This window comes from Carcharodon carcharias, chromosome 9 (assembly GCF_017639515.1).
Source record: "Carcharodon carcharias isolate sCarCar2 chromosome 9, sCarCar2.pri, whole genome shotgun sequence".
Taxonomy (NCBI): Eukaryota; Metazoa; Chordata; class Chondrichthyes; order Lamniformes; family Lamnidae; genus Carcharodon; species Carcharodon carcharias.
This window is the reverse complement of record NC_054475.1, coordinates 96741245-96765588: the sequence shown is the minus strand read 5'-3', so window position 1 is coordinate 96765588 and position 24344 is coordinate 96741245. Positions and strand designations below refer to the sequence as shown.

Below are 24344 nucleotides of genomic sequence, written 5' to 3'. Positions count from 1 at the left end.
AACGCCTGAAAGAAATTTCAGTGTGGACAATTGAAATGTTGTGGGTGAACGCAAAGCCCTGTAAGGCCTCTGCCAGCCAACACCATGAGATGGACCCACATTAGGACAGTCCTGATACCGCCCTTTAGGCCTCTCATTTTCTTACCTTGACTGACTAGCCCCACCAGCTTCCCCCTCTACCAGCACACCTAGAACACCAGCACCTTCCCAATTCATTCCTCCATGTCCCCGACCAAAACTCTATACTCCCCTGGATCCCTCTGCCACGCCTACATGCCCCCAATCCCACCCTCTGTCCCCTGGATCCATTTTTCCACTCATCCAAGTCCCCATCCCCACTCCAGTAACCCCCCTCCCTCCTGACTCTCCCTTGCCGGTCTCCATGTAAGAGTCCATTCTCCTGCTCTCCTCCCTTTTGCCATAGAGTCAAACAGAGAAAATCATTGGCCTAACACAAACTGCACAAAGATAACAAGTGAACACCAGCTTTGAACGATCTTGAACTGAGTGCCTTAGAGATTCTCTTACACTGCTGATTTTAACTTGAATGCGGGATAATTAAAAACAAGTGTTTCCCTATTCATGGCTTGCAAATGTATTACAAGTAGGAACCCGCCACAGGCTGGCATAATGTTCACCACGCACAAACACACAGCTGCCTTTATCTCTGCATCTCAACCCACCGTCTGGAAGTCCAAATTCCCTATCACACTGAATTAAGTCGCCCCCCTGCATGTCACATTTCCTGCTGTTGTGGGCTTCATAAAATCCCCCACTCATGTTGTGATTCCACCTCTATAATTCCCACTAAAACTTGTGCACTGCAAGTATCTGAGCTGCTAGCTCTGAGTGTTGATGTCTCTTCCTCATCAGTCTGTTCATTTGCCCTTCAGCCTCCTGCACCCCTACCTGGCCAGGTCGTAGTTCGTGGTCATCTGAAAGCATAAAGACTGAAGGGCGGGGTTGGGATGAGGAAAGCGGAGGAAGTGACGGTGCAAGGTGCAGATTGTAAATCATAGCTGATTGTGGGATGAGGGGGAAGTGGGATGTGAGGATGTGAATGAGGCAGGAACATATCATCATTCTCGATCGTTTCAGCCCCTCCATTGACCATTGCCTCAGTGGCAACAGCTCTAGTTATTTTATTTCCAGCATTGTCTCCTCAACGGTGGCCAGCACATGCAGCCGTGCCTGCAACACCGCACCCGGATGAGGTTTCTGAAATTATTTTTAAAAAATGATAAAAATTATGTCAAAGCATTATTATATTTATTTACATGTGAGTGCATCCTATGTGGTGACATTTTCTTCAGAATTTCCAAATCTTTACTTTTGATTTTAAAATCCTTCAGCTCCCTAGCTGAAGGGAGTTTCCATTGCGCGCTCCTGCGCATCTGCATGATCTTCAGCGTTCGCCCTCCTCCCACCGCCACCCAAGCTGCGCTGAGCCCTTCAGTGCGCCTTTCACACTGGCTGGCCATCGATTGGCCAATCAGCTTGAAATCGCGGTCGGGACTGAGAGCAGATGGTGGACTGTTTTCCGGCCGCTCCTAGGCATGTCTGCCACGCCCACTCTGCAACCTGAAAATCATGCCCATTACGGTAATTGATGGAAATGACAGAGGAATGAAGAATGAGGAAACACTTGAGATTTTCCCTGCTGGTTTTTCTTTATTTGTTCTACTCCTGATATCTTTTATATGTAAAGTAGGAACACAGATCATTACCCCAAAAGAGCACCTTTTGTGCTTGTCTTTCTCACCTGGGAGGTAACCTGCTGAAAGAAAAGACTGGGAAACGCTACGTCAGTTTAGAATGATCTCCTGGAAATTAATCTAATCTTTAATATCTGTTATTGTCTGTGACACATGCAATCCAATATACACCATGATTCCACCTTTATTTATTTTTATTTAAATATAAATTATAAACTACCACAGTACAGTAAACATTGAGCGATGTATCTCTTCTCTATACTGAAATGGATGGAGATAATGATCCTTGACACTCCTTTACAAACGACAGGAGTCCAACAGAGAAACCGAAAAACCAGCAGAGAAAAACCCAAGTGTTTCCTCATTCTTCAAGCCTCTGTATTCGGCATCAATTAACCTCAGAGGTTTCCTGAAACTGAAGGTGGTTTTTGAGAAGGAAACAACTCCCAAGTCAAGATACAAAGAGCGTACCCCAAAACTGCAACCGGCTTAACTGGCTGGATTTCAAACTGTCAAGGAACCCTGGTTGTTGTCTGCTACACTTGGTCACAACCCCCAAATAAGTCGAAGGTCTGGAACCCAGGGAGTGGGAGCGATTCAGACCACTCAGAAGGCAGAGGTGAAGCTGACACACACCACCACCCCCTACACCTGGGAGAGGCTGAGAAATGGTCTACCACCTGTGATTGGCTCCCGACTGCTATTTCATGCTGGTTGGCCAATTAATGGCCAGCCAATGTGAAACACGCGCTGAAAGGCTCAACATGGCTGGGGTGGGGGTGGGAGGAGGGCGAGCGCTGAAGTTCATGCAAGTGCGCGGGAGCGCGCAATGGAAACTCCCTGAAGGCTGAGAGCTGCCTTAGGGAGCTGAAGGATTTTAAAATCAAAAATAAATATTTGGAAATTCCAAATAATGTGTAGCAACATAGGGCTCACTCACATGCACCTAAACAGAATGTTTATCACAGAGGATCCTGTATTATACGCTGTGAAAACATCATTCCAGGTTCCCCTTCTTTGTCTCCCCGCATTGCTAAAGTACTCAGTGTGGGTAGTGTACAGTTCTGTTTTGTCTACATTGGCAAAATCGAACTCGTAGAATTTCCTGAACATTTCTCTTAACAGGGCCTGGTATAGCTGTTCTGTCTCCTTGGGGCACCACTCATGTAAGTGTACCTCTGTGAGGTTTAGAATCACGGAAGCTACTGCGTAGTGTATCCCCTGCTACAGCACCTATTCGATCGGCACTAGTACCAGCCCATTCCCTTGTCCCTTGGTGGTGGCAGGGCACTTCTCCATATGTGTCCTTACTGCCGGGGCCGTGGGCAGCGGCTTTTGGGCACATGCCACGAGTTCAGTGGCCTTACCTGAGGCTGGAGAGGATGGGGTTATGCAAGTGTGTAGGTAGGAATCCCATTCCACTCCCTTCCCCTTGTCCAGCCATGCTGCGGAAAAGATAATGGATACGCTCATGGGGCAGGTCTTCCGTGATCCCCACATGCAGACATAGATTCCCTGTTTCGATTTCCACCACTTGCCCCAGCACACGCTCACCCCCCCCCCATGGTTCCATGTAATGGTCTGATGGGTGTTGCTCCCCAGTCGCTCCCAGTCAGCTGTACCGTCCCCCATGTCTCTGCTCAGCTTCCTGAGCCACCACCACCTTCCCAGGGGAATCTGTCCTCTGCAGATCAGGTACACGGGTTTGCCCTCAGTGACCCTGACCCGTGTGGCTACAACCTGTATGCTGGGGCAGGGGAGGGAGGCCTCCCCATAGGTGAACCCAGTCTGACTGGATATCGGGTGGTGTTAGATCTCAGCCACCCTGGCCATCTTTCCACATGGGAATAGATAGTGATCTCCTTCACGTTACCTTTGCTGCCCCTCGCCGTCACAACCGGTGCTCTCTCCCCTGAGCACCCAAAAATGTGGGAGTCCTCCACGTCACCTCGCCTCCCAGTGGCCATTCCTATCAGGGCGAGTAGGAGTTTGCCCCCCATCCTATCGAAATCCTTTGTGTAGGGAGACATAAGAGCATATAGCCAGGTCCCAAATGGATTCGCTGGCTTGGGTAAAGCATAGTCGAGTCTTGCGACCTCGACTCAATACAAACACTCTTAAATAATAATACTTAAACTACCAACCATCTTATTTAAAATTTAACTAAAACATCCAAATTTAACAATCTCAAAAGTAAATCACAGAAACTATGTACATCCACCACCCGTCCCTGGGCAGCCAGGTTAATCCCTGTTCGGGCTACAGCACACTACTCCCTTCGGTGTGGCTGCCCTGTCCTGTAACTTTGGTCCCTCGCAGCCTGTGGCTGCTGGCTGGGGACCTCTGTCCTCAGATCGATCCCTGACTTGAGGGGCTGCCCTTTTAAACTGGGGAGCCGGTGACCACAGTTTCTTTGACTGTGGTGTTCGTGGGGACCTTCTAGGGACTCTGGCTGGTGGGGGTTTTCTGGCTGGTGGGTCTTCAACCTGAGCCACTGTCCCCTCTTGTGCGGTCTGTGGAATCTCCACTGCCGCTGGCTGGGGATTTCTATCCTCAGGCTGTGTCTCTTCTAAACCTGTGTCAGGGGCAGGTAACTCTCTGCCCTCAGGTCCCACCTCGTCTGAGTCCCAGATGAACGGGGGAGTGTCCCAGGCACGGGTGGGATGGCCCTTCCTTTAAAACAAGCCACTGCACCTGTTTGTGCAGTCTGTGAGTTTGCTCCTGCTGCAGGCTGAGGATTTTTATCCTCAGACCTTGCCCCAACTGGCTGTTCCCTTCTCTCAGACTTAAACAACTTACATTGGTTCCCATTCCTACCCGTGACTGCTGCTATAGGACGGGTCCCAGAAAATGCCTGTGCAGGCACCCTCCTTAGCTAGCACATCGGCCTGCTGGTTACCCTCACTCTGGGGTTCTGCGGAGGAATGGGCTTTCACCTTATGGATGAAAACCTCCCCTTCCTCCACCACTGCTGCTGGCTGTAGTCAGGGTTGTGGGTTAGATGGGGCTGATGGGGTCAGCGCGCCGGTGGTGGCTTGCTACCTTCCCTGGGCCAGTCAGTAGGGTTCTCATGGCATCCAAAAATGACTCGACCATGGCGGAAGGGATTCCTGTCTCTGCCTTTTGGGGCTGGGGTTGAGGAATTCTTTCCCTTGTTATCTTTCCAAGGATTCTCACACTCCTTCCTCCAGTGTCCATTCTTCCCACACCCATAACAGTTGAGCTTTGTGCTGGAAGGGTTATTCCCTTCCTGTTGTTATTCCTTCCTACCCTGGCTGGGTTTCATTTCATGCACTTTCCCTTTAGGTGGGTGTGCATCGGTTCCTTTACCATTACGGTAAGCTATGATCAATTGTCTGATCACTGTGAGTTCAGTAGTCGAGGATTCTTTGGGTCAATCCACATTCCTGCCACGGCCCTGACCTGTGCCAAGCTGTTTACCACCAGGTAATGGAGCCAGTAGGCCCGCTGATCCTGGTCCAGGTTAGCCCGGTTAGGGCCACTGGATGCGCTCTTATACAGAGGCCACAAACTGTCTGCAAAAGCCTGCTGGGGTTCTCCTACGAGCTGCAGTTTTTTCTACCCGGGAGAAGGGACTCTATCTGCTTCTGGCAGGGGCCATGGTCTGCATCCTCAAACCCCTGTGCACTCACTATCTTATAGACTGCCTGTAAGCCTTTTACATTCTCCTCCTGCTCTCTTACTTGTCTTGCTAGGTGGGCATTCTTTTCCCGCAACCCCAGCTCATTGTTCTTGGCCTCGGTGACCTGACACTGTAAATACTCCTGCTGGGTCTTATGCTCCCCCACTAACTGCACCCTTTCCTGGTTCAGAGCCTGCAATGCTAACAGTAACTTCTCCCCTGCTAGGGCCTTTGTTTGGACTTCCAGGGCTGACTCCCGAATCTCAGCTGCCTGTGCTTCAACGAGCCTGTCCGAAAGCTGCATCTGTTTCTTGAAGCACATCAGCCAGACGGCCTTTTCTATGGATTTTTTATGATCCTTCCCTTCTGTCCATTTAGCTGCAGCATCTACTGGGTGCCCAGCCTTTAACAGATTAGTGACCCTTTTTTTTCCATATTCACCTTACTGAACACATAATTTAAAATCCTCTCATCCATTACAGTTCTCTCTTCCAAATCAGTGTCCACTGTTTCGCATCCCTTTTGCCAAGGTCCTGTCATGGTCGCCATTATTTAGGGGGTGGGGGTGTGTGTCAGCTTCACCTCTGACTCTTGAGCAGTCTGGATCGCTCCTACTCCCCAGGTTCCAGACCTTGGACTTATTTGGGGGTTGTGACAAAGTGCAGCAGACAACAACCAGGGTTCCTTGACAGTTTGAAATCCAGCCAGGTTGCAGTCTTGGGGCACGCTCTTTGTGTCCTCTGGGGCCTGCCATCCCCATGTAGTCCTGGTTTGTGGAATCTGCAAAGGTTCTTCAGTTGGGTGGAGGGCGCGGTTGTGGGTGGTCAATCTTCTTGGAGGGCTGCAGTTGCAGCCTTGTTGTCTTCTGTTGAGGCTACCACCCCGTGCCCCTCGCCATGATGTTGCCTGCGGGCCTGCAAACCTCCAGATCTCCTCCCTCCACTTGACTCAGCTACCTCTCCCTCCTTAAACTCTGCTTTAACTGCTCCAAAACTGCTCACCCTCCAAAAACTGCTCATCCTCATAACTGGTGGCCTAGTTATACTGTTTTTTGAATTTCTTATCTGAATACAAATCAAGGTTAGTTCTTTGTCTGATTTTGGTGGGCTTCTTCAGGTGATTGTTGTCTCGTTGTTTTAATGGGCTTGCATGATGTCTATCATTGTGTTCCTGCCCCTGTAATTAGTCTTGAACTGAATGCCATTGTATATGTGGAGTATTGATAGGTTTGCATAATTGCATTGATTGCTGCCTTCCTGCCTTAGTAGTTAGTAGCGATTATTTATGCAAGATTTTGATGTGCTTTAGTTTCGTGTAAGATGAGATCTTTCTCTGGGTTAATATTGTTTTAAAGGGAAGAATGCATATTCTGTCTCTTCCTGTTGTCTGATTTCAGGCAACAATCCACACTGCACTCAACAAGCCCGGGCATGTTCAGTCCCAGGCCTTCATGGGCCTAGCCTCCTGTCTGCAGTGTTCTACACTTAACTCAGCAGCTGGGTCTTCTGCCATAAAAGTCCAAAAGTCATATCTTTGTTGATGATATGAAAAATGTGGGAATTTTGAGAACCCTTCACTGGCCTGCCCGATGCGCCCTCATGATGACCCAAAAATCCTGCCAATTATGTTAATTGATGTTAATGACAGAGGCTTGAAGAATGAGGAAACACTTGAGTTTTTATTTATTTGTTAAACTCCTGTTATCTTTTATACGTAAAGTAGAGACACAAGTCATTACCCTGAAATAGTGTCTTCTCTGTTTGTCTTTCTCACCTGGGAGGTAACCTGCTGAAGGAATAGACTGCGAAACACTACATCAGTTTGGAATGATCTCCTGGAAATTAATCTAATTTTTAATATCTGTTATTGTCTGTGACACATGCATTCAAATTTATACCATGATTAATTATTCCACCTTTATTTATATTTATTAAATATAAATTATAAACTACCACAGTATATTGAGCGATATATCTTTTCTCTATACTGAAATGGGTGGAGATAGTGATCCTTCACCCTCCTTTTCAAACGACAGGAGTCCAACAGAGAAACTGAAAAACCAGCAGAGAAAATCCCAAGTATTTTCTCATTCTTCAAGCCTCTGTAATCAGCATCAATTAACCTCAGAGGTTTCCTGAAACTGAAGGTAGTTGATGAGAAGGAAACAGCTCCCAAGTTGGGAGCCAAGAAAGCCTTAAACAAACCATCAGCAAATGCCGGGAAGAAGCGGCGAACATCGAGGAAGGAGAGTTATTCCACCTACATCTACAAAGTGATGAAGCAGGTTCAACCCAACACCGGCATCTCCTCCAAAGCCACGAGCATCATTAGCTCCTTCGTGAACAATGCTGTCGAGCGCATCGTGGGTGAGGCTTCCCATCTGGCCCATTACAACAAGCGTAGCACCATCAGCTCCCGGTAGATCCAGACCGCCGTGCGCCTGCTACTGCCCGGAGAACTGGCCAAGCTGGCCTTGTCCGAAGGGACTGAGGCGACGACCATGAACACCAACTCCAAGCAAAACTCCAGAATGGACTGGAAAACATCCAAGGCTTGTAACTTTCCAATGTGACAATATTTTCAGAAAGCATTGAAAACAATGGTGAAGTGGTCAGAGGGGACATGCCATCTAACCAAAGCTGATTCAATTTCACTGCTAAACAGTTTGTGCCAAGCAGCTGAACTGGTTTAGCTTGCTGCTTGTGGGAGGGTACAAAATCTCAGTCAAAATCAAATAAACAATGGAGTTTAACCCACAATTTTAAAGCTAGAGGGAGATGTACTGCCAGCTGAGTTATATCTGACACACGTGCAATATCATTATAGTTTCATGCAGATAAGGTTAAAGTGGAGCAATCCAGTCATTCTGATTACCAAGCAACAGTGATGTAATAGCAAATCAAATAATTAAAAGACAATTTATTAAAAAAGCCCCAAATTTGACAGCAGTGAATATTAAGCATGTAGTTGTTTGTCCTCATCAGTAAAATTCTCCATTCCTGGCAACATCCTCGTAAATCTCTTTTGTATCACCTCTGGTAAGATGCTTGGCATCTACAGCAACGATGGCAGCAGTCTTAACCTGCATGGCACCAAGATGGGCTTCCATGGCAAAAGCATAAATCTCATGACTTCAGGCTCTGCTACCACTGCAGCATTCGGACATTGGGAGGCTTCAGCCTGTGCTGTAATGGAAGCTGAGTCTCAGCCATCAGAGTCTGGAAGGTCAGTTCTGCAAATGCTCACATGGAGTTGGCCAACACACCCACACTGGAAAGTATGGGTGCGTAGCTCTGCATAAAATCTGGTGTCAGACTGGAGACCACTTTTCCATGCTCCCTGACTGTGACAACAGGCTGTCTAGAGATCTGACAATGCTGAAAGCATTGCAGTACACATGGCTTCAGTCTTTTCCTGTTAGCCACCTTATTGAAGTCCTCATCTAAATCCTTTGCAGCATAGTTCCTGTACAACGTGCCTTCTTGGTGTTGACACCCACTTTATCCCATTTCCCTATGCTGGATCCAGTCCACCTGTGCCTGCTGACTCACCAACCAGGATTTTGTCACCACAACTGTGTTCCACTTTCAGTTAACCTATTTTTGCTATTACCCACGTGATTATGATTAAATTTTGAAGTGTCAGCAGCAAGCATGCAAACCAGGTTTTACTTAGCTGCAAGGAAAGCTTTTCATTGGTGAAACCTATCATCAGACAATGCTACATTCACAGATGGGCTATTAAAGAGCCTTATGGTAAAACAGGAATGCTGTGCCACAATTTTCCTGCCCAACTCTATTTCCATTAACTTAAGACTTGAGAGCAGAAAGGTGGTACAGGTGTTTTCCAAAATTAAATTTCATCTGTAAATGTTTCACATTACATTGGTTTCACTTTATTCATATCTGCATCATCATTGTTCGTTGAGACTAGCTTAGTCAGAGAGGTCAAAGTATTGACACTGCTACTGTAGTAGTGCAGCAGTGTGTACCATCTACAACATGCACTGCAGGAATTCAGCAAGGCTCCTTAATCTGCACCTTCCAAAACCACAACCACTACCATCTAGAAGGACAAGGGCAGCAGATAGATGGGAACACTACCACCTGGAAGTTCCCCTCCAAGTCACTCACCATCCTGACTTGCAATTATATTGCTGTTCTTTCACTGTTGCTGGGTCAAATTCCTGGAACTCCCTTCTTAACAGCACTTTGGGTGTATCTACACCATATAGACTGCAGCGGTTCAAGAAGGCAGCTCACCACCACTTTCTCAAGGGCAACTAAGGGTAGGCAATAAATGCTGGCCCAGCCAGCGATGCTCATTTCCCGTGAATGTATAAAAAAAACTCATCCTTCCTGGTTGGCCCACATTGATGGTTACAGTGGACTTTATTGTGGAAGAAACAATGTTGTGTTTTTGCATGTTGAATGTTTTTATTGAATGTCCAGTGATGTACTCACCTCTCTGTGGACCCTGGCTGAACTTATGGGTTCAGCTCTTTGCATTGCAAAGGACATCACCTGAGAGAAATTTCAGTGTGCACAATTGAAATGTTGTGGGTGTACTCCAAGCCCCATAAGGCCTCTGACAGCCAATACCCTGAGATGGACCCACATTTGGACAGTCCTAATACCGCCTTTAGGCCTCTCATTTTCTTAACTTGACTGACGATCCCAATCAGCTGCCCCTCTACCAGCACACCTAGAACACCAGCACCTTCCCAATTCATTCCTCCATGTCCCCGACCAAAACTCTATACTCCCCTGGATCCCTCTGCCACTCCTCCATGCCCCCAAACCCACCCTCTGTCCTCCCTGGATCCATTTTTCCACTCATCCATGTCCCCATCCCTACTTCACAATCTCCCCTCCCCACTGACTCTCCTTTGCCGGTCTCCATGTAAGAGTCCGTTCTCCTGCTCCCCTCCCTTTTGCCATAGAGTCAAACAGAGAAAATCATTGGCCTAACACAAACTGCACAAAGATAACAAATGAACACCAGCTTTGAACGATCATGAACAGAGTGTCTTAGAGATTCTCTTACCCTGCTGATTTTATCTTGAATGCGGGATAATTAAAAACAAGTGTTACCTTATTCATGGCTTGCAAATGTATTACAAGTAGGAACCCGCCACAGGCTGGCATAATGTTCACCACGCGCAAACACACAGCTGCCTTTATCTCTGCATCTCAACCCATCGTCTGGAAGTCCAAATTCCCTATCACACCGAATTAAGTCGCCCCCCTGCATGTCACATTTCCTGCTGTTGTGGGCTTCATAAAATCCCCCACTCATATTGTGATTCCACCTCTATACTTTCCACTAAAACTTGTGCACTGCAAGTATCTGAGCTGCTAGCTCTGAGTGTTAATGTCTCTTCCTCATCAGTCCGTTCATGTGCCCTTCAGCCTCCTGCACCCCTACCTGGCCAGGTTGTAGTTCGTGGGCATCTGAAAGCATAAAGACTGAAGGGCGGGGTTGGGGTGAGGAAAGCGGAGGAAGCAACGCTGCAAGGTACAGATTGTAAATCATAACTGATTGTGGGATGAGGGGTAGTGGGATGTGAGGAGGTGAATGAGACAGGAACATATCATCATTCTTGATGGTTTCAGCCCCACCACTGACCATTGCCTCAGTGGCAACAGCTCTAGTTATTTTGTTATTTCCAGCATCGTCTCCTCCATGGTGGTCAGCACATGCAGCCATGCCCGGAATATTGCACCCGATCCCCTCTCCCCCAATGCCGCGTACACATTACACCATGGGCAGAATTTTGCCCGTGTTCGGCGGGCATGGTGGGGCTGGGCAGGAAGCCAACCGCTGCCTGCGATCAGGGCCAGAGAGCGATTTTCACACTATGGGCTATTTAAGGCCATGAAACGCAAGTGGCAGCAGTCAGCGCTGCCTGTGTGGGAGGAGGAAGGAGGTTGGGTGAGGATCTTCACTCATGGGTGCAGATGAGCACTTGAAAATCTCCCTGAGGCACAGAGCTGCCTCAGGAAGGTGAAGAGTTGTAAAAGTTTGAAATAAAGATTTTAAAAATGTAATAAAACATTTCCCCTCATGTGAATCTGTCACGTGAGCAGGGTCCAGTTACAGATGAGACATGAAATATTTTATTTTGTCACCCAGGAGGGAACCTGCTGAAAGAAAATACTGGGAAATGCTACATCAGTTTAGGATGATCTCCTGGAAATTAAACTAATCTTTAATATTTGTTATTGTGCGTGACACATGCAATGAGGTTTACACCATGACTAATTGTTCCACCTTTATTTATCTTTGTTGAAGTGTAAATTATAACCTACCACAGTACAGTAAACTTTACAGCCATGTTTCTCATCTCTAAATTGAAATGGGTGGAGTAAAGCTTTGACTTTCCTGTCATGAGCATTACCTGACAGAATAGGTCTGTTATCTGTTGCAAGTTCATATTCCATTGAACACAATAAAATGAAAATTAGGCAATTTCTTCAGAAGATCACCACCCAGGTGACAAAGACAAAATTTACCTGGAACAATATTTTAGGATAATCCTTGACCCTCCTTTACAAACGACAGGAGTCTAACAGAGAAATGGAAAAACCAGCAGAGAAAAACCCAAGTGTTTCCTCATTCTTCAAGCCTCAGTAATCGGCATCAATTAACCTCAGAGGTTTCCTGAAACTGAAGGTGGTTGATGAGAAGGAAGCAACTCCCAAGTCGGGAGCCACGAAAACCTTAAAGAAACCATCAGCAAATGCCGGGAAGAAGTGGCGAAGGTTGAGGAAGGAGAGTTATTCCACCTACACCTACAAAGTGATGAAGCAGGTTCAACCCGACACCAGCATCTCCTCCGAGGCCATGAGCATCATTAGCTTCTTCGTGAACAATGCTGTCGAGCGCATCACGGGTGAGACTTCCCGCCTGGCCCATTACAACAAGCGCAGCACCATCAGCTCCCAGGAGATCCAGACCGTCATGTGCCTGCTACTGCCCAGGGAACTGGCCAAGCTGGCCATGTCCGAAGGGACTGAGGCGGCGACCATGAACACCACTCCAAGCAAAACTCCAGAACGGACTGAAAAACATCCAAGGCTTGTAACTTTCCAATGTGACAACAGCTGCAGACAATAGACCTATTTTCAGAAGGCATTGAATACAATGGTGAAGTGGGCAGAGGGGACATGCCATCTAACCAAAGCTGATTCACTTTCACGTCTAAACAGTTTGTACCAAGCAGCTGAACTGGTTTAACTTGCCGCTTGTGGGAGGGTAGAAAATCTCAATCAAAATCAAATAAACAATGGAGTTTAACCCACAATTTTAAAGCTAGAGGGAGATGTACTGCCAGCTGAGTTATACTGACACACATGCAATATCCTTATAGTTTCATGAAGGTAAGGTTAAAGTGGAGCAATCCAGTCATTCTGATTACCAAGCAACAGTGATGTAATAGCAAATCAAATAATTAAAAGACAATTTATTAAAAAAGCCCCAAATTTGACGGCGGTGAGTATTAAGCATGTAGTTGTTTGTCCTCATCAGTAAAATTCTCCATTCCTGGCAACATCCTCGTAAATCTCTTTTGTATCACCTCTGGTAAGATGCACTGGCATCTACAGCAATGATGGCAGCAGTCTTAGACTGCATGGCACCAAGATGGGCTTCTGTGGCAACAGCATAGATCTCATGACTTCAGTCTGCGCTTCCACTGCAGCATTCAGACATTGGGAGGCTTCAGCCTATGCTGCAACGGAAGCTGAGTCTCAGCCATCAGAGTCTGGAAGGTCAGCTCTGCAAATGCTCACATGGAGTTGGCCAACACACCCACACTGGAAAAGATGGGTGCATAGTTCTGTATAGTATCTGCTGCCAGAATGGTGAGTTTTTCTACTCTCCTTGGCATTGACAGCTGGGTCCCTGGCAGGCCTGCCAACGTGTTGAGAATTTCAGTGTGCATGCCATCAGCCTTTTTCTATTAGGCACTCTGTTGAAGTCCCCGTCTAAATCCTTTGCAGCACAATCTGTGTACAACCATGCATACAGCACAATTGGTGCCCTGCCTCTCCTTTTCATCTGCCTTGGCTCCAGCCTACTTGTGCCTACTGGCTCAAAATGTTGAGACCCCGCCTCTATACTTCCCACTAAAACCTGCGCAGTGCAAGTATCTGAGCTGCTGGCTTTGAGTGTCAGATTGAGTGATGGTGTTTCATCCTCATCAGTCTGTTCATCATCTTGACATTCAACCTCCTGTCATGGAGTCACAGCTCTCCATTTTTGGAAAAATTATTTTTTTTGAAAATCTTCAACAAAACTCTGTGTTTTGAATTGAGACAGCACAAACTTGCTTTAAAAATGCAAGCCACTTTCCAAAGTGGAGTTGAGAAAAGCAATCAGGAGTCCCCACAAATTACCGTACCCAAGGCCTACCCACAATCGAAATCTTGTAAGAATTGCAACATCGTCTACATTTACCTGGTCCAAGGATAAAGATAACTTAAATCGGCCACAATGTATAATAATCTATGCCTCAGAGATAAGCAAAGGACTTATAACTGTATATTCTTTTAACTTTTATTCAGACTCAAACTTTTCTTACTTCTGATACCGGTGTAACATCACCTCTTTTATTATTTTCTCTCAGGTTTAGTGGCTAATAATCTTGCTCTTTCTTTGACTCAAGAAAGCCTTGTGATTGGCTCCTTATTGTTACTACATAGATAGTAAAAAATACATTTGGATTTGAAAAAGGTATCCACGGGGATGAGAAATTTAAAAACCTTTGTTGTGACCAGCCAAGGAGGCTGAATAGAGGGAAGCCAGTTCACTCCTTCTTTCCTGGTTGTGTCACCCGGCTTGGCCAGGTGGTAGTTCTTGGATATCTGAAAGCATAAAGACAGAGGGTTGGGGTGAGGAAAGGCGAGGAAAGCAAGAGGTGCATGTTTACACCATTGCAAATTGTAAATTATTGCAGATTGTGGGGTGACGGGGAAGAATGATGTAAGAAGGCGAATTAGACAGGACCATATCAACATTCTCGATGGTTTCAGCCCCACTGCTGACCATTGCTTCAGTGATGGCAGATCTCATTATTTTGTTAATTCCAGCCCCACCTCCTCCACTGGGGCCAGCACATGCAGCTATGCCTGCAACCCACCCCCCAAACCATGCATCTGCTGCTGAATAGCCACTGTTGCTACCTATTACGGGTCACTTTATTCTGCAAGGGACAGTGAAATATGACTGTCAAAGTGATTCAATGTGTTTGGGTGATGTGGCTGTCATAGTTGAAAAGCTGAGTATGCAAACTTAGATGTGAATGTGAAACTTGCAACAGTGTTATGCATGTGAAGGAGAGGTGAGGTTATGAATGTGAAGGATGAGTTGTGGCTGACAGAGATTGTTAGCAGGTGAATGAAAGGGTTGTGATTGCTGAAGTAATGTTTGAGGTTAGTGGTGCAGTTGATGGGCTATGGCATGTGGCAGATACATTAATTGACATTGACCATGGAGGTCATTAAACTTCTTTTTCCATTGCATCCAAATCCTCATGCCACCTCCAGCCTTTACGTAGGGCAGGCAAACTTTAAGTGGTTCTGATCTCTGCAAGAGGTAGCAGCAGCGATGCTACAGCTGGTCTCAGTGGCTGAGGGGACTCATTGCTAGGCTGCATGCCACAATCATTGCAATTAGCAGGCAGCACAAGGTTTGCACACCATTTGCATCAATTTGAATGGTTGTGGTTTAATTGCACATCAAGTTTCCTACTCCTGAACTCGGAGGCTATCTAATTTAGCATCCCCAGCCCCAATCCCCTCCCCATCCCAGTATCTTTAGATGAGGAAAGGAGGGCAGGAAAAACAAAACCAATTAATAAATTCAGAACTTTTGCTGTTGATTCCCAATGAATTTATCCGTGGTTTCCTGATTGCCGGTCACTACCTTTTTTATGGACTGTATTTTTCTAAAATCCTCATTTCTTTTAGTTTGGTTTGCTGTCTTTTATTATTCCGTTTTTAGAATTTAATATTAACACAGATGGCTGAACAAATGATACCCATACAGTTGGAAAAAAACAGCTCATGTTATATAAAAGCTTTAAATAGTCTTTCCTCGCTACTCTCCTGGTATCATCTCACATTGTGGATGTGGTTCTAGGCATGCCAGTTGCCTTTCAGTATTTTATGCAAATGATTAAGCTTCATACTTAGAACAAGTATTGGAAGGGTAATAGATCAGAAGGGCATCACAGTCAAACCTATCCCTTCTTACTAACGTCCACATAATTTCCCTTCACAGAGGTCGTTTTGAGGCAACAACGAGATAAAGCCAGAGCAATACATAAGGGGAAATTCATGGGTCAATTAATAAAGCAATAACAAAACTGAAATTCCTAAGCGTGGTTCAGGTTAAAGGACTTGCAGAGAAAACACAGTTGATTAAATTAATACCTAACTATAAATGATCTTTTGTACTATGGAGGAAGTATTATTTTACCATTGTTATAAAATACATTGGTGACTTTCCAAGCGGAAAAAGGAAGGCAAAATAGAGGTGTTGACAACCAGTTCTAACATTTGTGCTTTCATGGAGAGACAATTACTTACACAACTCATAGCAGGCTAAATCCTCAGTAGTGTGAGGCACAGACACAGTGTGGAGAAAATGGAAGTTTTTAATTAAAAGTTATTTGGCTCCAGCAAAGCTAACCTTTAATCTTAATTTCAACTTCACTTTTTCAACATATCAATTAATTCATGCTTTTTATCTAACTTTATTAGATCCAATTAGATCTAATTGTATCTTGAACCTATTTGTAAGATCTAATTGAATGGTCTTCTTTTGTAACTTATTTCATCCATATATTTTGCAAGGCCCCACCAGTGGGTTTGGATCAGAAGATCATGCATCCAACCTTGTCCAAATTATTTCTTTTAAACCTGCCACCACTTTGATTTATTATTCTTAGCTGCTGTTGCCTTTGACATCGCACCATGCAAAGAACAGAGAATGGGCATTCGTTTGGGAGTTCTGATGACTCTGCAGAACTGAGATGAACAAAAGCTGTATGAGGTGGCAATAATAAATGCAGAAGCAGGAACCTCTGAGGCCTTTGGGGGACAACCTTTCATTACAAACCAGTTCACATGCATCTAGACATTTCCTATAGGAAATTTATCTGCACATCATCTGCAAAGAAGGCAAGCCATCTGCTGCAGGATTCTATCAACATCTGAAAGAGAGGTAACAATATCGTTTACCATAGAACGAAGCGTTCAATCTGCTGAATTCTTCCAAACCACACCAGGACAACATCTGTCAGTTTGAGTATCTACTGTACACAAATATTTCAAGCAGGTAACAATCACTATGTTTGCAACTGGCCTCCTCTGTGGAAAGGAGACATCAGCTTAACATAAAGCACAGCGTTCACTGGGTAGCAAGATTCTCTTAACTCAAAGGTATTGTTCACATTACTTATGTTATCCTTCACCATGAACAGAAAGGATTTCCACACAATCATTATACAGATGGCTGAGTGAAAATTATTTCTGCTAATGAGCAGAAATAACCCTGCAAGTCAGTTATGCCCTGGTTAAGCCATTTTTACACTAGAAAGTTATGCCATCGCTGAAAGATGCAGCTGCATGCAAGTTTCCTGGAGTAAGTCAATTTAAATATTCTTTGTACAACTTTGTTCTAACTTGACTGGAGAAACTGAATTTCTGCTGCTGCCCCCACACATCTTCCCTCCTCCAACCCCAGGAAAACTCTGCAACAATGGCATAACTGTTTAGAAGCACTTTACAAACTCTCAGCAACAGGAGGACACAGTTGGCTTGTGTCACAGGGAGGCTGGACATCCCTTTCTGTTGAGGTATGTCAGTGGTATTGTCAGTACATTCCAGGGTTCTAAAAGAGGTAGCTGCAGAGCTATCCCTAGACTCTAGATGGTTCCACTAGATTGGAAGTTAGCAAATGTAACCGTTATTCAAGAAAGGAGGTGGAGAGAAAATAGGAAAATAAGGCCAGTTAGCCTAACATCAGTCATTGGGAAAATGCTGGAATCTATTATTCTTCTTCTCCAGGTAGCATCCTTGATTCTTTGAGCATTGGTGAACCATGCTTATTGCTTTGATTTTGCTGTGAGGCATTGTGAGGAGACAGGCCCCAAGTCTACCTCAGCTGGACTGCGGGCTGAAGCCTGTGCTGATGGCTTTGGTCTGACCCACATTCTAGCCATCTAACCAAATGAGCTAATGTGTGCACCACCACCCTCCTCTTTCTCCGCACACCAGCCCCTCACCCCACCCCAAACTGTTCTTAAGGATGTTTTAACAATGCAGTTAGAAAATCATAGTATAATCAGATAAAGTCAACATTAGGAAAGGGAAATCATGTTTGACAAATCTATCAGGGTCTTTTGAGGATGTAACTAGCAGGGCAGTGTTATGGACCGTGATACAAGGAGTGCAGTTAATTCTAGCCCCACTTGTCCACAGGTTCTAACAATAGTTTAAATGTTTTATTCACCACAAAACTGGCTGAATGTTACCCTTTGATACTTTTAGTCCCAGCATTAAAATCTAACCAGGCTTCTTTCAGTAAAAACAAAAAAATTGATTTATTATCAAACAAACTACTTTTTAATAACAAGTTAGCAAACTGATTATCAAACAAGTTGTAATTTAGAAGTGTAATGATATTCCCCTTTAAAAAAAAACAGACATTCGGGGCCCCCATACACTCACACACAAACACAAAGTAGGACAAAACAGATACATACTGCAGAGACTGGAGGATGGGAACATTTCTTTCAAAAGGATAACATTCAAAGAGATCTTGATGCTGTTGATCTAACAGAATTCTGGTCACAATAGATCTGGAAGTTCCTTCAGATGGTGTTTTTGATGAAACTGTCCTTGATGACTACATTTTATCACAATTGCAGACTTTCAAAAAATGAGATGAGTTATCCTGATGAGACATTTCTGAGGAAAGTTTAACTCAAAGGTGGGGCAGAGAGAGGGAAAGAAAGAGTCTTTTCTTTGCAGCCTGCTTCTAAAGCACACACATGCTAAACTGTTCAAATAATACTTCTCTTGGGCCAGGTGTTTTTAAGCAATCAACAAGTGTATTTAGCCTGACAACAGCATTTCTTTGTCAACTTAGATTTACAAAGTATCTTTTTCCCCAACAGGTGTTTCTGCTGGACATCTATCTTGACCTATGGTTTCTTGAAGAATAGCATAATCACAGCCCCAAATTAATATTTTAACTTTTAAAAATAACTCAGGTGGAAGAATGTCCAAAATTTAATGTACTTCAAAGTTTTGAAAATGGGTTTCTCACAGTAGACAAAGAGGAACCAGTAGATGCAGTATACTTGTATTTCCAAAGGCATTTCCGGGTCACACAAAAAGTTAATACACAAGATAAAGAGTTGATGTAATATTTTAGCATAGGGAGATGATTGGTTTCTGGACATGAAGCAGAGATGAAGTTTTAATGGAACATTTTCAAGTTGGTGGAGCGCCACAGGGATCAGTTCTGAAGCTTCAGCTTTTTACAATCCATACTAATGACTTAGATGAAGGGACAGAAAACAATGTATCTAAATTTGTTGATGATACAAAGCTACAGGAGAATGTAAGGTGTGAGCTGGACATGAAGAGGCTGTAAAGAGATAGACAGGCTAAGTGAGTGGGCGGTTAGGGGCAGATAAAGCATAATGTGGAGAAATGTGAGGTTATTCACTTTGTTAGTAAGAATAGATCACAGAATCACAGTGCAGAAAAGCAGAATATTTTTTTAAAAGTCTGGAACTTGAAAATATTGATGTTCGGGAGCTTCAGGTGTGCTCACACAATGGACATAGAAAGTTAGCATGGAGGTACAACAAGCAATTTGGAAGGCAAATGGTGGCTTTTATTGCAAGGGGATTGGAGTACAAGAACAAGGAAGCCTTCCTACAATTGTACAGAGCTTTGGTGAGACAACACGGAGTATTGTGAGCAATTTTGTCTCCAGATTTAAGGAAGAATATATTTGCATTGGAGCAGTACAGTGAAGGTCCACCAGGTTAGTTCCTGGGATGAGGGGATTGTCCTATGATGAGAGGCTGGGTAGATAGTGTCTATGTTCTTTGGAGTTCAGGAGAATGAGAGGTAATCTCACTGAAACCTACAAGACTCTGAAGGGGGTTGGAAAGTTAGATGTTGAGAGATCCTTACGTCTGGCTGAGGAATCTAGAACATGGGGCACAGTCTCAGGAAAAAGGGCCGATCATTTAGGACTGAGAAATAGAGTTACATCTTCACTCAGAGGGTTGTGAATCTTTGAAATTTTCTATCCCAGAGGGTTGTGGATTCTTCATCTTTGAGTATATTTAAGGCTGAGATGGACAGATTTTTGGTTTCTCAGGGAATCGAGGGATATTGGGAGCAGGCGGCAAAGTGGAGCGCAGGTTGAAGATCAGCCATGATCGGATTAAATGGCAGAGCAATTTTGAGGGACCAAATGGTCTACTCTTACTCTTATTGCTTATATTCTTATGTGGCTGTTCATTTGATTTCACCGAGCATCCTCAGAGCGCACAGCCTCCTCTGAGGATTCCTTGGACTTTCCTGCTTCAGTGCCTATGACATGCTTGAATGACCTGTTGGAAATGAAAGTCTTAGATCTGCTGAGGGAAAAGGGTGAAAAGTCAATATTGTGCAGATGATCACATTTCAGTTAATGGTGACAGAGATTCAACATTCGGGATTGTGTGCGAAGTGAGATTGTGATTCCTAATTTTGACACCGGGCTCTACATTTTCACCATGTTGGGTTGACTAGAGGGCCCTTTAAAAATGGCAGACGGGTCCTGATTCCATGATTCCTGATGCATTTCCTAGGCTGTGTGATTTTCAAGAGTGCCTTTGTAGAATCAGGGCTGGTTCTTGTCAAAAGCTCTCATCTAGCACTCCTGACCTGACCATCTCCATTGCAGAGATAGGCATGAACTACTCCGCCACAATTATCATGGTATTAGGCCAGGTTTTAAAGAGTTGTGGTTCATTGCCCCTTAGAAGAGTTGTGAACTCTAGTCTGCATTAGGGGACCTTTTAAAAGGCAAGTTCCAAAGGTCCCCTTCATGCCCCATATGCCAAGTTATGCCACTACGTTCACCTCTCATGGGTTCTCATGCCCTATGCCAAGCTCTGCCCTTCCACTCATGCCCATGGCCCCTCATTCCCCTGTGCCAAGCTACAGCACTTCCATCCCCATTGATCCACTCTACACCTTATAAAAGTGGAATGTGTAAAAATAACTTGAAAGTAGCTATTCATTAAGAAGTTCCTCCTATTTAAAAAAAATAATCTGAAGTACAAGCTAACAAAAGGGTTAATCATCCCAGTTCTTTGAAGTTTCAAAAACCACAAAACCTTGAAATCACTCAACCTGTGTAAACAAACATTGTGAAATTGACCACAGAGATCAGAGAACCTGAGTTGTCAATAAAGCAATGTTGCCTCTGGGGAAGCCGCTGTTCTCATATTCTAATAGCTGTCTGGCCAAGCATACATAATGAGACTCTGGGAAGGACATGGAGAGGCTGCAAAGAGATATAGACAGGTTAAGTGAGTGGGCAACAAGGTGGCAGGTAGATTATAATGTAGGGAAGTGTGCAGTTATTCACTTTGGTCAAAACTGAATATTTTTAAAAATGTGACAAACTTGTAAGTGTTAATGTTCAAAGAGACTTGGATATACTTGCACAAGGAACGCAGTAACTTAGCTTGCACATGCAGTAAGAAATTATGAAGGCAAATGTCATGTTGGCCTTCTTGTTAAGAGGATTCAAGTACAAGAATAAAAAAGTCCTGCTACAGTTGTACAAGGTTTAGTGAGACTGCATCTGGAATACCGTGTGCAGTTTTGGTCTCCACATTTAAAAAAAGATATACTTGCGCTGGAGGTAGTACAGTGAAAGTTCACTAAAATTGGTCCCTGAGGTGAGGGGGTTGTCCTATACTGCGAGGCTGAGCAAATTGGATATATTTTCTCTGGAGTTTAGAAGAAAGAGAGGTGATCTCATTGAAACATACAAGATTCTGAAGGGGCTTGATAGGGTGGACACTGAGATTGTTTCCGTCGGTTGGGGAATCTAAAATGCGTGGGTAAAGTCTCAAGAAAAGGGGTCAATCATTTAAGACTGAGATGAGGAGAAATTATTTCACTCAAAAGGTGGTGAATCTTTGGAATTCTCTAACTCAGAGGGTAGTGGATGCTCCATCGTTGAATACATTTAAGGCTGAGGTAGACTGGTTTTTGGTCAGTGAATCAAGGAATTTGGGGATTAGGCAGCAAATTGGAGTTGAAGTCTAAGATCAGCATGATCATTTGGAATGGCGAAGCAGGCTCCATGGGGCATATGGTCTAATCCTGCTCCTTCTTCTTGTGTTCTTGAGAATTTTTTTCAATAGGAGAAGCTTCTCAATTAATGACATTTTTCAAGGGTTTTTTACAAATGTCATTTTGCACCATAAGGTTCATTGGTTCTAGACAGTGTACAGTGTATCAATGGGGATGGAAATTGGTGAGGATCCTGCACCGCACATCCCTCTCTCAATGCAACTATGAGTTCTCTCTCTCCTGCTTTTGACTCTGCTGCCATGCACTAATCATATCAACTTTGGCTCAGAGGGAGATCTGCCAAGTGACCAATAACCTCAGCCAGCCAGTCCCTCAGCTTCATCCAGCCAAGAGGATACATCCTCCATTGAAGAGCTGGAAATAAGCAGCCTGGAAGATCCGTCGCAGCGCTTTCCCACACCCTGCACCAAAGCAGGCTTGGGTTCATAATCTGGTGGTCACTGCATCGTCACATGTCCGCAACAGGAGGACGCAGGTTCAGCTGAGCTCCCCGGCACTGAAAGGACTGCTGAAGAAGAGGCATCTGTGCGGTACAATCCAGATGATGAGCCTCTGGATTCGGCCTTTCCACGCATTGTGGAGAATCAGCAGAAGGTGGGGAAACATCACGCAGAGCTGCTGGAAGGCATCAACAGAGCAGTACGCGAGTTGGAGGAGTGCGTCTGCCTGCTCTCTAATGAAGTGGTGCCCACATGTGTGTGCACTGAGGTCTCAATGGGAAGGATGGCGGATGCCATGAGGGCCCTGGTCTAGCAGAACATGGAGATTGGGGGAGACCTGCACTCCATTATGGTAGCCATAGGAGAGATCCTGCAGTGGCAACGTGAGAGGGAAACAGGGCACCTTGATGTACCGCTGAGTGCTCATTCCCCCTCAAGGGGCCGGGGCCCTCAGGAACCCTCAAGGATGAGAGATGACAGCTGGACACCCCTAGGCCATCCACTCAGGAATCTCAGAGACTGTCCGCTCCCGTCGAGACCCCTTTGCCTGTGACCCTCTGAACCTTGTCCTCTGTCACTGCAAAGGGAGGAGCTGGCCCATAGGAGAACAGCCAAAGCAAGCTGGGACCCCAAAGGCCTCAGCTCTCCAGAGGACACATGCCGAAGTCATCAGAGGAAACAGGGCCAAACATTGCACAGGCTGTTCCCACCCCTGCTGTGAATGTCAGGGCAGCACCTAGAAAATGTGGTAGGCCTAGAAAAGTTAAGAATTTCTGATCATGTGGTTTCACGGGTATACACATTTTGCCAAATATAATCTTAAAATATATTCACTTTCACTGAATAATGCGTTATTGTGTCTTTCAGCTTAATTTACAGGCTTTGCAAATCCTTCCCTGCTTTCCCCCATCTCTCCCCCCACCCCACTAGCAGTTCAGCTGCATGCAGCTAGACCATGAGTGGTTCTAGAGGGAGAAGTGTGTGTGGGGCAGGGCCTTTCAGAGCCTCATGTAAGCACTCTCCCACATATGTGGAGCCATCCTCCATTACACTCATCTAAACGTTCCAAGCATTTTTAATGCTACCTCCTGCGAATTGCTCTCAGTTGTTTATCTGAGCTCACCTGTATCTCTGCCCACCCATTGACCGCAGTCCCATGCAGCACCTGTTCCCGCCCAACACAAAGTCACAGTTAGTAGCAGTGGCTCATTTGGTAGCACTCTTGTCTCTGAACCTAAGGGCGGAATTTTCTGAGCCCACCAGGCAGCAGGAGTGATAGGTGATGTGCACGGAAAATATGGCGGGACCCACCTCACGACGGAGTGAAGGAGAGAGGAGGTGCTGCAAGACACTAGGAAGGGGGATCTTCACCACCTTAAAAACTGGCGCCCGGTCTCCCTCCTCAGCACGGATTATAAAATCTTTGCCAGGGCAATGTCTTCCCGCCTTGGCACCGTGTTGGACCACATGATCCACCCTGACCAGTCCTACACCATCCCAGGCCACACCATCTTCGATAATATCCATCTGGTCCAGGACATTATCCACTTTTCCCAGAGGATTAGTCTGTCGAGTGCCTTCCTGTCTCTTGACCAGAAGAAGGCGTTCGACAGGGTGCATCATGAATATTTATTTGGGTTCGGGAGGCATTTCGCCACCCAGATCCGACTTCTGTACACTGCCGCGGAGTGTCTAGTTAGGGATAACGGAACCCTGACAGCGCCCCTTTGCTTTGAGAGGGGAGTGCGTCAGGGCTGCCCCCTGTCTGGCCAGTTGTATTCTATTTGCGTGGAGCCTTTCCTGCGCCAATTGCGGAGGAGGTTGTCGGGATTGGTTCTGCACAGGCCGGGCATTGGGGTGGTCCTCTTGGCTTATGCCGATGACGTGCTCCTCATGTTCACCGACCCGGCTGACTTGCAGAGGATACGCGAGTGCCAGGAGGTCTACTCTGCCGTGTCCTCTGCCAGCATTAACTGGGACAAGTGTTCTGGACTCCTGGTCAGCCTGTGGCAGATGGATCCCCTAACTGAGGAGTTCAGGCCTTTCACCTGGAGCAGGACCAGCCTCCTCTACCTGGGGGTCCATCTCTGCCCTGCTGAGGAATCCTGGCCGGCAAACTGGCAGGAGCTGGAGACCAAAG

At 45.5% G+C, this 24344-nt stretch overlaps 1 protein-coding gene across 1 annotated transcript; it reads left to right on the top strand.

Annotated features, from left to right (window-relative positions):
• The first annotated feature begins 8401 nt into the window (after positions 1-8401).
• On the top strand, positions 8402-12707 carry LOC121282450 (histone H2B 1/2-like). The gene is made up of 2 exons (XM_041196157.1): positions 8402-8583; positions 12015-12707. Exons 1-2 carry the CDS (start codon positions 8402-8404, stop codon positions 12475-12477), a joined length of 645 nt encoding a protein of 214 aa, XP_041052091.1. The 3' UTR covers positions 12478-12707.
• The last annotated feature ends 11637 nt before the right edge of the window (positions 12708-24344 follow it).